The 16,519-nt window shown below is 43.3% G+C and overlaps 1 protein-coding gene across 5 annotated transcripts in view; it reads right to left on the bottom strand.

Annotated features, from left to right (window-relative positions):
* The window catches only part of GLI3 (GLI family zinc finger 3), a 206,573-nt gene that overhangs the window by 126,270 nt on the left and 63,784 nt on the right, over positions 1–16,519 (bottom strand). For all 5 annotated transcript variants that reach the window (XM_030488466.1, XM_030488484.1, XM_030488502.1 and 2 more), the window contains one exon: positions 13,847–14,089. In XM_030488466.1, coding sequence (XP_030344326.1) covers positions 13,847–14,089 — 243 coding nt within the window. The remainder of the gene's footprint in view (positions 1–13,846; positions 14,090–16,519) is intronic.

Raw genomic sequence — 16,519 nt, 5'->3', positions numbered from 1 at the left:
TTACCATGGTGTATGTACAAACAGAGCAAGAGCCGGCCACTTCCCTGCATCCAAGAGACATTATTTCTCACACCCTGGGTAAAGGCAAGCCGAGGAGTCAGCCCCAGGACCCTGAAGACAACTCTATCCATTGCTTGCCTCACTACCAACTGTGTAGCTGAATCATTGGACCACCACATTTACGGATCACATTCCCATCAAGCTGTCCAAAATCAGCACTTCCCCTTTGTCCCATCCTGCCCACTTGCCTTTAGGATGGAAAGGGAAGGGAGCCAGGGCTCTTAACAGAATAGGTCACAATTTGGCTCGGTACAGCCAAGCACATTTTCCACCTTAAACACCCTCAACCACTCTGTGCTGAAGTGCTGTTAAACTGCAGCGTGGACTTTTGGTTTGAAAAGATGCTTCATAACAGCACCTTAAATCAAAATTACACAAACAGCCATTAAATTCAATTAAATACTTAGCACTGGCAGTTATCATGCATTTGTCACGAGGTGGAAAAAAAGCTCACACTCCCTGTATTTTATGAAGTCAGAAATGTAACAGCAACCTTCAGAATAGTTCTACACAAGTCTAAATTGCTGACAACTAGTTCTAACGTGAAATTAAAGACGGGGACGTAAATTTAACATTACATTCAAAGTATTTGTACCTTAGAGACAGTAAGTATAGATTACTCTGTTTATATATTCAGTATATACAGATCAAGACTACAGCTAAAGCACTTGATTGCATGTGTATAGATAAATCAGGTGTGTCTGTATAAAGTTAGGCTGCCAAGAATTTGCCTCTATTTCTTCAGAAGACAGGTCTTCTTGAAGGGATCTACAACACCTCACATCACGACATATTTTATTACCTTGATTTTAGTTAATCTTTTTTTCCTTAGTTGCCTGCTTCTCCCATTCTCCCCCACCACCACTCAGAATTACCTATGAGGGAAAAAATTTGTATGGGCAGAATTTAACAATCTCCACAAATACAGTAAAAATTAAATATGTGCATTACTCAAACTATGTGCAGTTTGGAAATATAAGAGTGTATGAAGGTCACAGGCATATTTTATGGTAATAATGGCACCATACAGTTTTATATAGCCACCATTAGCTATAGGGTTTCCTATAATACTTTTTATATATAAAGAAAACTAATCTGCTAAACATGCATTACAAGCACTTTTCAACACACCACATAACTTCCAAACAGAACACTTGAAAAACAACCCTGAAGGCTTGTGAAGGTGCTGGTTTTGCTCGCCTTTTCTTTATAAAGTAAAATCACTACATAACTAATGAGCAGGTACCTTGTAGGCAACAACGCACAACTCATTATTTCACCCCAAAAGGATCCAACTTAGAGCTACTGCTGAGTTTTCTAGGCGGGTTTTTTTGCTTTTAAATACAAAACACTATCACCTTCCATAGTAATTTGCATTAAGGCCATCAAGCTGCTTCCTATGGGTTCTGAAGAGCTAAATTTAAGGACTTCTGCTACATGACAGAGATGAGCCCCTTAAGCTATTTATCACCCTCAGAGCAGTGAGTTTACTTTTACCTGTCAGGGTCACTGATGCTGTTTTTACTTAACCAACATGAACCTTCGTCTTACTTTTACCTCGACCACCATCTTAAAGTTACAGCATGAAAATGACTTTGTAACACTTTGTTCAACTAGGGAAATAATGAATGACACTGAAGAAAAAAAATCCAGTTCAGAGTAATGTTCCTTTCTCTGGAATCAAGGCTGCATGCCTTTTTTCCACCTCCAAGATGCAGATCTATGATAGAGTTACACAGAAACAGTATCAACAACAGAACACACCAAGGAGCTGGAAGGCACTCGCTTCCTATTGCATCACCAAACCCAGGGTATGATTCCCACATGCTTCCATGCTGCACTCCGATTGCTGCTATTTCACCAAGAGCAGGCTTTGCCCTGTGGAGAAAGTGGTAAATGTTTTTTCCGTAAAGAAACCCTTTTAAGTGCTTATGCATCTTTTAATAAATTAATGCTGATCATTTACAACACTGCTGTATCCTGAATGCTCTTCTCTGAGCTGAAAGGCACAAATACAAAATCCAGTAGTGCAGGCACAGGAATAAACTGGCAATAGGATGATTTCTGATTCTGAAGCCAAACATTATCAGTCCCCTGCTTTAAAAAGGAGAAAAGGGGGGGGGGTGGGCACAGGAGAAGAAGAGAAAAAGAAGGACTGCCAAACCCAGCAGGCTAAGGAGAGTTACCGGAAGCATACAATTTACTGCTAATGGTTCAGTGTCTGCAAAGCACTGCTCAAGCTGTGCTCAACAAAAACTCTGTAATAGCCAAAGAGGGGTGCAAAAAAAAAAGGCAAGATGTTTGGTTTTACTTTCTGTCAAATACAGTTAAATATGAAGCACTTAAAAAATTAGAATGAAAGAATGAAATAATGCTTTGTACAGGTGGTACTGAGGTCCCTGGCTGGGCCTTCAGACAAAACCATTCCCATGTAAACCTTAAAGAGGATTAATCCTCAAGGACCACTGTAATGAGACCTTAAAAGGCTGAACAACAGCAGCCTATCACGGAGGGAAGCAGTAGCCTGCTCCCAGAAGTCTTCTCTAGCAGAGTTACATCAAAGCAAACTGGGACCAGATAGCAGGATTCTGCAAGAATCCCTTATCTCGGCGCTAGCGGATGCTTCTCCTCTGATTGTCTTGAACTGCCACCTGTCCCAGGCATCTTTGAAGGCAACACTAAGCCTGTGATGGATCTGACCTCCTTGAGCTGAGATTCTTTTATGTCTTTCTTCATTTTCTGCTCTGTTACATTCTTTCCCTGCAACGCACACTACATGAAACAAAGGGAGTTCTCACTCCTTGACTTACTGTCCCCAGCTATTTGAAAGCAAAAAAACCCAACAATGTTAAGGATTATACTCCACCCGCAATATGGAGCTGTCCTCAGGAGACAAGCCTCTTATTTTGAGAGTTATAACTAGATGGCTTTTACACGAAGGGACTTTACAATGAGGTTCAGCATTGCTGGGAGCCAAGATATGAAAGCTGCGTATCGGAGATAGCTTAAAAACCAAAAAGGTTCATAATACACAAGTACACGAAAAAATCACATCACAAAAATAAGCACGAAAATAACCAGGAAGCAACAAGCCTCAGAGAAAACAGCAAATTACTGCAGCGTATGCATGCATCCCATATTGCACACAAATACCCTAGAATACCAGTGTCCAGCATACTGTAACAGTGCCAAATCTATCCTAGATTAAAGCAAAAAGAGTTGGCCAGTTCAAGTAAAATAGCAGCAATCAGGTCTCTCTACCTAAGACACACTGACACAAAGCATAAAACCAGCTCACACAAAGGGTTTTACCATGGATGTCACGCATCAGGGTTTGTCTGTAAGCAGCAATATGCTGGCAACCATGCTCTCACCATCTTGATGATAGATACTTTCAGTAGGCATCAGCCAGAGATAGAGCTGAAGATGGGTTCAAGGGGCTGTCATCAGGTTTTATTCTGATAGCTATGAGCAACAACACGCAAGTCACCACAGTCCTAAAAAGGCTGGGCTGAGTAGAAATGGTGCTATAGGTCCCACCCCTGGTTTCCCCTCTCTTGCACTTAATTCTAGACCAGTTTTTAAGGCCTCTTCTTCTAAGTACATGGCGCCGTCAGAACAGGAAGCAAAGGATAGCTAGGCTGAAGAGGACATTGTCTGCCAGCAGCATCTCAGTTCCCCGCACTGACAAAATATAAGGGTGTCACTAGCTGCATTTACATGGGGCTCATGGAAGTACTACACAGCAGGATGGAAGCAGGAAAGAGAAAGCACCTTCTGCTTTGGAAGCTGCCTGGGAAATAACAGCTGGGAGAATTCCATCAGCCATGAAAAGGTGAGATTCTGCATCAAACAGCTGAGCTGGACACTTGACCTCTCACCATTACACACAGGCAAGGAAAGACTGCAGCAAACCCTCTCTGTATAGACCACCTTTTTGGGTGGTATACACCCAACACTAACATCTAAGGGAGGAACTACCACAGCAGCCTGCGTCCTCAATCTTCCTCTCTGGTTTATAATGTACAGAGGATAAAATCACTACTGAACATAGCGTTAATCTGCGATACACAAGATAAGCAACTACTGTCTTTGAAGATAGGTGCCATTTCCTCACAAAGAAACCAGAAACACTTTCACAGGCCAGCGTTTTAGATCTCATTCAGGTTTTGTGATTTTTTTTTTTCCACGGAAGCAGACAAAGCCAGATCAGGACTTTGGTCTTCATTTATAAGGGGTTTCTTCCAGTTGGCTTTATGTACCTATAAGCTGGTTTAAATTTAAATGAAGTTGACAAATCAAGAAAGACTGAAAACCTCTAGGAGGGAAAATAAGCATAGGCTGTGGCCACCACCAGTCTCAGGCAATGCAGGGGCATATATGAGCAGGCCATACATCAGACTTCCCAAATCAAACATCCCTAGCACTGGGCAGCTCAATGATTAGCCAGTGATATATGACTAGTGCTGCTCTTCTCCCTTCTAGTTGAAGGAAGAAAAAATTCCACTCGTGTCATAGCAGCAATTTATGGTTTTGATGTCTGGCTCCAATTTTATTGTTAAAAGCACTGTAGACCACTGGCCTTGATGCCAACTCAAATACCGTCCAGCATGAAACATGGTTTTGGTGCCAACAGCTTCCTATCACTGTACCACGCTGGTCCATCCCGGTAAAGTGAGCAACCACTGTTTATACAAAACACAGGCCTTGATCCAACAAACCTTATTCACCCAAGTAACCCAATTTCATTTCAGCGACTATATCTAACAGAAGTCAAAGCCAAAGCTGGAGACTTTCAGCAGTGGTATCAGTAGGCAGGATGGTGAAAAATCATACAAATCAAATGCACTACCTTTTTATGCTAAGGAGTTTGACACACCGGAATGAAACTTATTTCAACACATCCTACCTCATAAGTTATTTGCCTCAACACTTGGTATGGTGTTACACTCAGCTGTTACCATAATCAGCCATTTATTGGCAAGTATGTCATATGCCATTACTTTTGACTTGCTACCATAAGCTACTTCAACAGGGGACTGTAGATAGAGGGATAACATTGTTCAGCTCTTCATGTGCAAAATGGTAACGTGGATCCTTGGGAATTATGGTTTTAAATTACAACTAGCACGAGGAGCAGGTAAGATGAAAGGGTAGAATATAAGGCAACTGGGGATTACCCCAAAGTTCACTGAAGCCAGCAGCTGTTGATTCATTGAATTCATTGGGTTCTAGATCAGTGCCGTTTGGCGGTTGGGAAAAATGATGGCTCGGGGCAGCACTGAAATGTGAAAGAAGAATGAGCAGTGGGGCAAGCTCACAGCTCCCTTACTCAGTGTGAAGCCAAAACCAAGCATAATTTGGATTAGAAAGTGATTCTGATATCTAGAGAGTTATCTGTGCTGAACTCCAAAAACACAGCAGGACAAATTCCAAAAGACAATGCAAAATATTCTTTTCCCCTCTCCTATTATTCGTTTTTAAAAGGAAGTACAAAGATGATGTACAAACCTGCGCATCCACACTCCCATGCACTTAACTGTCTTTCCTGCTGCTGTGTACTGACCACCACCACACATGCCAATGACCACACATCAATACAGCAGCTGTACTCTTTAAAACAGCTACCAATACACTGGTGTTTAACAGTGTACTAGTTACCCACACCGGTGGTTGCTGCCTTAGCTGTAAGTTATATGATCACAAATAAAGGTAGCCAATATAACTTGAAGGGGTGAGTGTTCCTGACATGATCTCTAAGCTCAGACACGACCCTCTGAGCAAACTCAAGAGCCCAAGCTGCAAGTAGTTTAAACAGTGTTAGTAAGAGTTTAGAGCACTGTGTAAACTACCCAAAAGCCAAGCTAAGAGGAAGCTAATTGGGTTGCTAGGTGTCAATAAAAGGAAGCAGAGGCTAAGAGGCTCTCCTCCACAGTACTGAGCTCAATCAATAGGAATAACGCTGTATCCACTAGCGATCCTGAAAATGCAATCAGAGTATTTAAACTGTCTTAAAAGTACAAGCCTGCTCAACCCTGGACTCCAACTGGAGGGTGAAGCTTGGACTGAGAGACTTCAGTGGGACAATCCTGAAGCTGCACCCTGCCAACAGGAACCACACTGCTGTTCGAAACCTCCCTTAACAAGCCCATGCCATGGGGAAAGCAGGCCCATGGTGCCCCCATGCTGCCATTATTCCCACTACCTGGCCTGAGGCATCCTCTGGGACACAACACCCTCCTCCAGTGCCCACTCATTTTGGCTTCCCCCTAGCCCCAATGGCAGCACTGAGGAAGGATAGTGCACATCTACATCTTGGTGACAAGCACCAAGGCTGCAAGAAAACTTACGTAAGGGAATCATAGAATGGTTAGGGTTGGAAAGGACTTTAAGATCATCTTAAAGTGATCATCACCCCCCTGCCATGACAGAGGAGCACCCTGTAGACATTACTCATAATCCAATTATTGCCACAGGTTTCTTCACAAGAGCTGGATGATGGCAGTGGAGATGGGGATAAAAAGAACTGAATTTACATGTTTGTTTTCCACATTTGGACATGGTGATTGAAACACTTCATTACAGGACTGAGGAGGATTTAGTCTTACAATGAGATTTTCGATACTTTAGAGGTTTAAGATGGGACTATGTCTATCCAAGATGTTCATAGAGAGTTGAGAGATATGACACAGGATGTACTGAAGACCAGTCTTCCTCGGGTGGCAGACAGAGACCAGCTAGGATCCTCCCAGGCATGAAACTCGCACTGCTTAGGCAACTGAATTCCTTTTATAGCACTGACCCCATGGAAGGCCACCAATACAAGAGAACCACCTCCCTGGCAGTGTAAAGCACTGCCCAACAGCTAAGTATATGGCTTGTACTCCCCACCTCAGGAGAATCTACTTTAGTCCTTGATGAAAATCATGATCACTGAACTAGCACCTGGTTCACATGTTCCCCAACCTTTGCCATAAAGTTGTTGCAGTCACAAACCTCCTTATAGATAGAGGGAGCACATCTGACACCAAAAGCTGCATGAGGCTGAGTTCTGCCGAACTTTTTCTTAAAGCTCTAAGCAACCAAGTCAAAGAGGCTGCTTTTCAAAACCCATCCCCTTGGCCAAGGGCAAAGCACTCATAAAAAGCTAACAGACAGCAACTTCGGGTATTATGGGATGCTTCAAAATTTGCAACAAATGATGTTTATCTTCCTTTGGCCCCAAGTTCTCTACATACCTGTCATACTTGGCTAACCACTTGCGCTACACAGCCTCAACAGCACAAAGATCACTCTGATAACTAATAAAAAGAAAACTAATGATCTTGCCTGTTGAAATGGCAGTAATGAGCACCACAGTTATGCATCAGGCTGTGGGGTTTTGGGGGGTTTTGGTGTACAGCAATGGGAAGTACCGTATCTCTTGCATGCCAGCAGATCTTGAGCAGGGAAGAGTGAATTTATCCAAACTTCTCAACTCAGATTTTTATGGCTTCTAATTTTATCTTTTTCCCCACCTTCCAGCTGCTGATGCTATGGAAGTTACCGTGTAGGGACACAAACATCAATCCAAACCCAGTACAGATCTTGTCACAAGGGTCTTAAAGACAGAAATGCCCACATATCAAGGGACACAGCAACTTTGAAGCAGCTTTTCATTCTCTCCTGATTTAGGGACAGCTGATCTGCCTTGAGGCTAGAGATAGATTACATTATTTCTTGGCTCCCCCCAACCCCTCCCCAAGTTCTTAACTATGATTCTATGGCTCTGAGCAATGTATTCTGCCTCCTTCCATTAAGGCAGTATACAACAAACACATACTGTAAAGCATCTAAAAAGGGTTTACACGACAAACCAAATCAAATATGTGAAAGAGGTGTTTTTGCCTTTTTTTTTTATTTTTTATTTTTTAAGGAATAGGGAAGATAAAGAAAAAACAACATAAAACCTCACCCAACAGCTTACATGCACCTAAACAACCAAAAAAAAGAGAGATTAACAGAATCCATCTGCTTCTCAGAAGGCTCCGTACCTGGTAGTGCCTGGCAGGTAAATTCTCTTTAGGGGGTTATGTTCTTTTAATGGGATCCTCAGCACATGAAAATTTGGAAGTCCAGCAGAATTATAGGGCCACAGGAGACATCATAAATATCCTAATTCTATCTTCGACACAAACAGAATCACTTCTTTCCATATCATTGCCTGTAGTTTCCAGCTGAAATTAATACTACTGGTAACAACAAGAAAAAAGTCAATATTCAAAGATACGTATTCACCTAAACTTAAAACCAAAACAAAGCAAAGAACCCCTGAAAGATCACCTTTCAGCTTCTCAACCACATCACATACCAACGCCTTACAGATGCTGGCAGCTCCGCAATCTGTCTCATACTGAGGAAAGACAAAATCTGGTAGAAGAAAGGATGTCTCAACGTGCCACTTCTAGGTGTAAATCTACGGGTGCAATTGTTACTTCCAAATGAGAGATTCACACAGGGGCAGCAACTCCAGGGCTCTCAAGAGACTGTTTATGCCACAGAATTCCTCCAGAGAAATGGGCAGGAGTACTTGTAATGAGCAGAACTTCCCAAACACAACCCGGGAGGTTTGGGAGGCATCTTGGAGAAGGTATTTCCATTTATAAGCTGCTAAGCTTACAAGGTCTGCAGCACCTTCCTGAATTTCAAACTGAAGTTGCCTCTGACTCTAAATTTGATTTTGAGAGCAGCAACTTGGTTTTTTTTGTTGGAAGCTATTGAAAGCTACTATTACATTTTGGATTTTTATCCCAAAATCTTTTATGCAAACATGCTGATTTTCTTAAAGACCACCATTTCAGTTCCTCAGCTGACACCAGTAATCTGACATTCACTTTTATACTAAAGGCTTTTTGTTTTTCCTGTGAGCTTTATTAAAAGCTTTAGACTTCCCTTTTTTCAACTACCCCTCCGTGACAACATTTGGAACCCACCCCATAAATCACTGTCAGTGGAGAGTTTTGTTACTAAAGCACTTAAGCCCCTCCCCTGCAAAATGCTGCAGAAAGAGCTAAGAAGTAGGACCCAGATTTTCAGAGGTATTAAGAGGCCAAGCTCACTTTGAAACTGAAAATCCCCTAAATGTCTCTAAAGACCCCAGCCCTAAATCTCTACAAGGATTCCTCACTGACACTTTCCTACCGCTCTCCAACAAGGCTGGAGGGAAACCCTCTGCAAATAGCTGTCCTAGGCTCATGCTGCCCAGTGACGCTGGGAAGCCAGAGGCAAGTTAAATGCCCACTTTGGGACACTCCAGTTGTACCTCTGGAGTTCCAAAATGTACCAGGGACACAAGGGAGGCCACCAGCTCCTCTACAAAGCATATGGGAACCATTTGCTCCCTCTACAAAGCAAATGGGGACCCACATCTGTGAGCTCATCTGGTGGTGAGCTGGACTGCCCTCATTGTCCAATGCGCTGCACATACCTGGCCTTTGTGGTTCAAGCCCCACTGCCATGAAAAGCCACTGCTTTCCAAGTACTGCATTTTAAGACAGTGTTTCCAGTTACTTGTTCACATTTGCAGAAACAGAATCTCATTCCCTTCCCTCCCTCCCCGCCTTCTTCCTCTTCTATGGGGAGATGAAAGAAAGGGAATTCTTGTCAGTAGAAATTAAAACTCAGTAAATGAACAAGTGCACCTCGTGAACCAGCACTGGATTTTCCTTGCTGTGGTCTTTTGCTCGTGTTGCAAATTGATTTTGAGATGACACTAACACCGGGTAATCTAACCCAGGCAGTTATGCGGGGCTCGATCCTTAAAAAGCACAAGTCCAGGGACAGTCAGTGGGAACTGAGGGCAATCAATACCTTAGGAGGGTTAATCCTATGAAACGTGCAATAAGCAGTTCCCACTTCCCAAGACACAGAAGCTTCAAAGCCAGCAGAATACCAGCAGCCGTGGTAAGGAGGTAAAAAAAAAGAAGAGGAAAAAAAAAAGGAGTTCCTGCTTTCAGCTACATTCAGTGCAACTTCTTGGAGATGAAGCGATGTCCCAGAAAGAGAATCCTGCCAGGGCCATTCCTGTATATACAGTTTGTTAGATCAGAGCCAACTGAACTGTCACTGCTTTTTACTTAAGATAATTCTTCAGGCTTTACTAATTAGGTACTAGCAATTCTTTCAGATGAGCTGTGGAACCCAGGGAAGAATACCAGCAGTATGTTTTAAATCAAACTGTTTACATCAGGAATGATTCATTTTTTCCATGAGGAATGACTTGCGAGACAGGCAGCCTCAGCACTGCCATAAATCTGCATGAGAATTAAAACTGGGAAAGAGCATAACAAAGAGAAGTTGCTATCCCCACCTCCCCTGCCTCAGCCCCACCTCTAGAGACAGAATCTACAAGGGGCTCCCACTACCACTGCAATCAGTGTTTGGGAAACACATGGCTTTAAATCTATTTAAGAAACTCTGTGATTAAGCTCAGTGACCCTGCTCTCTTCAATAAAGAAAAGGTGCAACACTTGACAGGAAACTCCAGCATTTTTGTCATCTGCCCTAAAGCTTTTCAACAGAAAAAAGTTTATAAAGAAGTTTAACACAACCCCAAACCCAAGACCTCCACAGTTTGTGAGCACTGTTTAAATGGTGCTTAAGAAATATGTAATGAAAAAGAGAACAAAACTTTCTGGTTTGGACCTGTATGTTTTCCCTCTTATCCCTTGGAGGATAGAGGGCCGTGAGCTGAGCACGAGGCCACGCTCTTTTCCTCTGCTGCTAAATGGCTGAGGGGTTCTCTGGCAGCGCAGAAGGGCTGCCAGCTCTGTGGCATGTTTCATCCCAGCTGTCTGAAAAGCTGGTCCACTTGAAACACAACCATTATCCCCACCCGCACTCTGCAGGAGAGCAAACTCCCCCTCAATGAGGTATTTATTCCACATATATGGGAACTATTATTTCCAACTTTAACAGCAGTTACTTTAATTAGGAAAAAAATGAGAACAAAAAAAATCCTGCAACGCACAGAGCGGCACACGTATTTACATGTAGAAATGCAAAGCACTGGAGTTGTTTCTAATAACTGCAGCTCCTGGAGGGGACATGCCTTCCACACACAATTGACTTAAATACTCTTTTTCTTTTCTTGCCATAAAAATATACAGATGTCTTTCTTCAAAAAAAATTATTTTCCCTTTTCCTGTCTTACAGGAAGCCTGCCCACACTTTTAAATACAAAGTGGGTATAAATAGAAGCACAAATTAGGCATCTTGAAAAGTCTATATTTTCCAACCACAGAGAAACTAAGAAATTACTGTGAGTGTTTACATATCTGACTATGTTGCATTAAACCAGTGTTTTCTATCCATATGCCCAGCAAAACTGGCAAGAAACTAAGGAAGGGAACAATAGACTTGCTGGTTCTTCACCTGTTGCTACAGTGGGACTGGGGTGTGTTTACATTATTCAGCCTTCTTCATACGGACCACTATAACTGTCAGCCTGAATACAGTCACCACGTGGATGAAAGCATGTCTTACATATATAAATGATACAACCTCTATGAAAATTTCAGTAAGCCTGTCTGCTTTCCTATAAATCTAGCCAGACATTTGTCTCTTCAGTTGTCCTTCTGTATCACATCTATTAAAGGTAAATAAAAGCATGATGGCTCTTTATATGACATTAATAACTTGAGGGATTTTCATAAATCAGTGAGTAGCAATGTCCAGCTCGCTACAGCAGTGGTGACGCAGTTCTGCCCATCTGATGTTTTCTGACTTAGCCTTCTGCTTTAAGATCATGTTGCCCATTTAAAATTAACTCGTCTCCTGTTTCTCTGCTGTTGTAACTTCTGCTGTTCTCCCAATTTCTGACATCAATGTTTTTCTAGGAGCCCACATATCCCAACCAGCTAGTGTTACTGGTCACTATACAGATGCAGTAGCTTCATTAAATTGAGAACTCTAAAATTCAATAAAACAAAATATCTAAATGCAAACCACTGAGACTCATTCTGACTGGTCAGTCCTTCTTCAGTCTGAATTTTCAGTAGCATCAATAACATTTTGAACTAGATTTAAGGGGTGAGCTGGCAGCTGGTCAGACAGTCAAAGCAGCAGCCGTTACCACCAGATTCAGCATAAGGTTTGCTGCTTATTTGGGAAGTTGTATTTATCACACATTTCATCTCTCCCCAGCTGTACTGCCTCCAGAGAAGCTATTTTGCTTCCCTAATAAGGTATATTTTATTTTAAGTCAGATTTCGGGGTTGCATTAACAAACCATAAGCTACAAACGGTGTCTCCAACCCACAAGCTCGTACTTCTAACATGCTGCTGCTCATGAGCGGTCCTTTACTCTGCACATCCACTCCTCTCTGGCAGAGGAGTCTGCTGCTGGTGCGCTGCAGCACATCCTCCTCGGCACAGAGATGAGTAACTCCCCCAGAGGGTTTGAGCAGGGCTGTGTGAGAGAGCAGGAGGAGGGTGTACAGAAACCAACTGCCTACACTGAAAGAGAGCTCAAAAGCTTAACTGCAAACTTTTCCCCTAAATACTGATCTAAACTACAAAGACAACAAGTGTTCGTTTTCTCATAATACCTCCATCCTTATTAACAATCAGGCTTTTTCTTTTTTTTAAAGGAGGTTGGTGAGACTTAAGGTTGTGCAAGACATACTTTGATCTGCACCCTGATGAGTGAACATTCCCCTTTGCTGCTAGCCCAACTAATGAAGGGATAAAATTAGCTTTTATCCCTGGCACTTTCTTTAGCAAAAAAACATGCACTAATCAGCTGTCCTCACTAATCAGTCATCTGGCTAATGACCTTTTGCCTTAAAACACTCAAATTTCTGAATGATGTGGAAGGAAAAAAAACCCAACACAGACTGGCCCCTCTGTGGGTCTTAAGCCTATCATCTGGAACTGGAGACTGGAAGGTTAAATGGCAAATCTGTATCCTGACTGGGTGATAAATCTATAATCAAAAGGCACAAGCCTTGACACCTCAAGATGTACTTCATTACTACACAACTAAATGATTTTTTTTCCCCCCTTTCTTTTTTTGTAAACTAGAAGCAGATGAAGAAAAAAAAAAAAAAAAGAAATTGCTTAACTCCCTCATATTTTGCCTGTGGAGAAATCCATTCCACATCTGTGTTCAAGTGTCAGTTAATTTCTTACTTCTTTATTAATGCCTGAGCAGGAATTCAGAAGTTGAAAACATTTGCCTTTTTCTCCTGCCCTACAACTTCAGGGAAGAAAACAGCAAAACCACTCCACAGCCCACATCATCAAACACACACGAATCCCTAAAAAGCCTCTGAAACAAAGCCTCCCAAAACACAGCAACGAGCCTTCCAATTCCCAACCCCCTGCAATTCCTCGTTGCATAAGGCAGTCCTTCCTCTGAACACCATACTTGAACATTATTTTAAAAGAGGGATTTTAAGGCCTGTTTCATTTTCCTTCTGTGCTTTCTTTAATGAGTCTTCCCCCCCCACACTTCTTGCATTAAGGAGGTGGGGCAAATGCAACCCTGGATGGTTGAGGAGGATTAGCAACAGATGAGATGTCCTGTGGAAGTTGCTTTGCAGAGGCCCGTGGTAATTTCAAGCTGCAATACTGCACCCTGGTTTTTAACTTCATAGTGAAGATTGCATTTACCACAAGCCCCCCCCAGACAAGGCAGTCCTCCCTGGGGAGGATGCAAGGCGACAAATAAAAATCACATCACATTTGACAGCCTCAAGAGCCTTCCAACTTTGCATCCCCAAATGAACCAGTGCTCGATACTCACGGTAATGAGGATCCATGTAACCATTTCGGGGGTCCATGGTAAACAGCGTCCCGCGGTAAGGTACAGAAGGTTCGGGAAGGTGCGATATAGATCCATGGATCTCCTTCTTGATTAATGAGGCCCTTTCCTCACTCGACGTGGAAGGCTCTTCACTGATCTTGCCGAGGCCTTGCCCACCCTGCGGCTGCATTGTGATCGCGTTCCTTCTCTCTCTGTGATAGGTCTGCCCAGGACTTTCATCCTCTGCAAAAAAACGAGGGAGAAGAAAGAGAGAAGGGAAGGGGGAAAAAGAGACACGCACTTTTAGCCCATTTATAGCTAATAGAATAAAGGAAAGTTCTTCCCCCGCCCTCCTCCTCACCACCCCCTCCTCACGGTGCAAGTTGGTGACAGTAGGTGCACGTGTGGCTATGAGGGATGCTCTGGGGAAGGCTGCCCGCTCCATGCAGGCGGCTGCTGGGCAGTAGATCATCGTCACCCATGCGTCGATGCTCCTACCGGCAGGGCTATCAATTGTGCAAGGGCAGACACAGGCTTGCTGTTTTCTCACCTCTGGGACAAGGAGACTGGGAGTTTGGGCTGCCTGATGGGGAGGCGAGAAACAATTTGTCACAAAGAGGAGAAGATGAACCCCAAAGCAGGGCCTAAATCAAACCTAGCCACCCACTGCTGCTCTGCAGCCCAGCTCCAGTGCCTGGAAGTTCACTTGTGTGAGAGGCTGGAGCCTTGCAGGAAGGTCAGCAATAATAAAATTGCTTAAGATACAGCACCAGCAGCACGAGGCAGGCGCAAGTGAGGCCACCCGCTCTAACAGGGTCACCACATGGACCAGTGTGCCGGGTGGTGGAGCATGCTCCCCATCCCGATTTTTCCCCTGTATCCACAGAAACCAACCCACAAATTCTTGTTCAAATGAACAAAGGCAAAAGGTGGGGGAATAATTAGCAGGGTCAAACTCAAGCCCATCTGGAGCAAGCCTATGGTACCACTTTGTAGGGGGAAAAGGGCCTCCTGAGGATAGCTCCACCAGCCTTCCCTTACAGACAGCCCCAGGACCAGGAGCTGAACCAACCCCTCCGTTCCCACAGGAATTTTAACCCCTGGGGACCACATGTACCCTTCAGAAACTAGGCCAAGTGGTTCTGTTCCTCAAAAGCCAGATGCATGTTCCTGGGTATGTTTTACATACTCCAGAGGGGTTTTGTTAGCTCTACTGTAGATGCCCTCCTTAAGTTGCAATATTGCTTTGAAACTCAGAGACATTTCTCTAAACAAAGCATGACTGCTGGCTGTAACCCTTGACTGATACCAGGCACGCTCTGGGTACAGCCTTGTCCAAGTCAACCACACCTCACACATGGGTGCACACCAATACATCTTGAAGTAGTACTGGTACATACGCTCAGCTTCAAAAGTTGCTCAGCAGCTCTACAAGTACACGAGGAACCTCACGTTATTAAACACCAGGCACAAAAATAGCCAACTAGAAAGGAAATGAAAACGCCCTTAGGAAATAAAGCTAAGGTACATTTACTCTACAACCCACATGCAAGGAAGGATCATTGACAACGGTGCCAAGATTGCGCTCAAGCTGTCAGAGACTGGAGGCCAGGGCTAACTTCTCGCTTGTACCTTGCCCTGGTGCACTCCTTCACACGCCGAAAGCGCCAGCCAGCAATTCACCAGGAGACTTACTTTCATCAAGCCTGACACCAGCCTAACTCAACCTATTTGCCTTCATATGAATTAGATTAGAACCAGGCTCTGTACTTAGATACGTGGAGCTGAATTTTGGCCATTATATGCACAAACTAGCTACACCATTGCTTTGAATGCAATGCTCAGTGGGCTTCTCCCCACCCCCTCTCCTCCCAAGTACCTACAACAAGAAAACCCAGCAGTGCAGCCTATTGAGTGCTTAATTATTTTCCTATCTCCAAGTATTACAGCAACCGGGGTCTGCTGACTTATCAGCATCTTCCAGGGACTGAATTCTTTTAACAGCCAGCAGTAATTCTCCACACAGAGCTCTTACAGGCTTGGGACTGAGGAGAAAGAGTTAATGGAAAGGGACAACACCACTGCAGAGTTTAAACCTTTTGCCCTTTTCTACTTTTTATTAATATGCACAGGCACCGGTCCCTGCTCTGGATTAGCAGGGTTTAAGGTTTCAACTTTTTACACCAAAGCTGGTTTTAGTTAGCGAACTGCAAAAGGGAGTTTAAAACATGAAAAATTATATGAGGTTTTTAGAAAGCTGCTTGTATAACTGAAAAATAAAGAAAATAAAACACCCCAAAGTTGTATTTTCCATCACGTTTCTCTCGAGCCGGAGCGTTTTATGTTAAATTTCAACCTAGAGTGAACTTTCACTGATGAGATGTAAACTCTTGTAAAAATAGGGGATTACACTCCATTTGAAATCCTGACAGACCCTCAAACAGAGCAAACTAACCTGTGCTACCACAGCACAGAAAGCAGCAAGCTGGAGTGATTTGTGGGGCTGTATAATCAATCCGAGGATCAGATAGGATTTCAGTTCTTTTACTCTTCCATATAAAGATAATATTTGTTAAAACTGCCATCCTGGGATACAACAAGAAGCTGACGTCTGTCTGCAGGCTCCACTACGATTCTTTCCTTCTTGAAACATGCATGTGTCATGAATCAAGG

Source organism: Strigops habroptila, chromosome 1 (assembly GCF_004027225.2).
Source record: "Strigops habroptila isolate Jane chromosome 1, bStrHab1.2.pri, whole genome shotgun sequence".
NCBI lineage: Eukaryota > Metazoa > Chordata > Aves > Psittaciformes > Psittacidae > Strigops > Strigops habroptila.
Note: the sequence above shows the minus strand (reverse complement) of the source record. Positions and strands in the feature narration are given on the sequence as shown.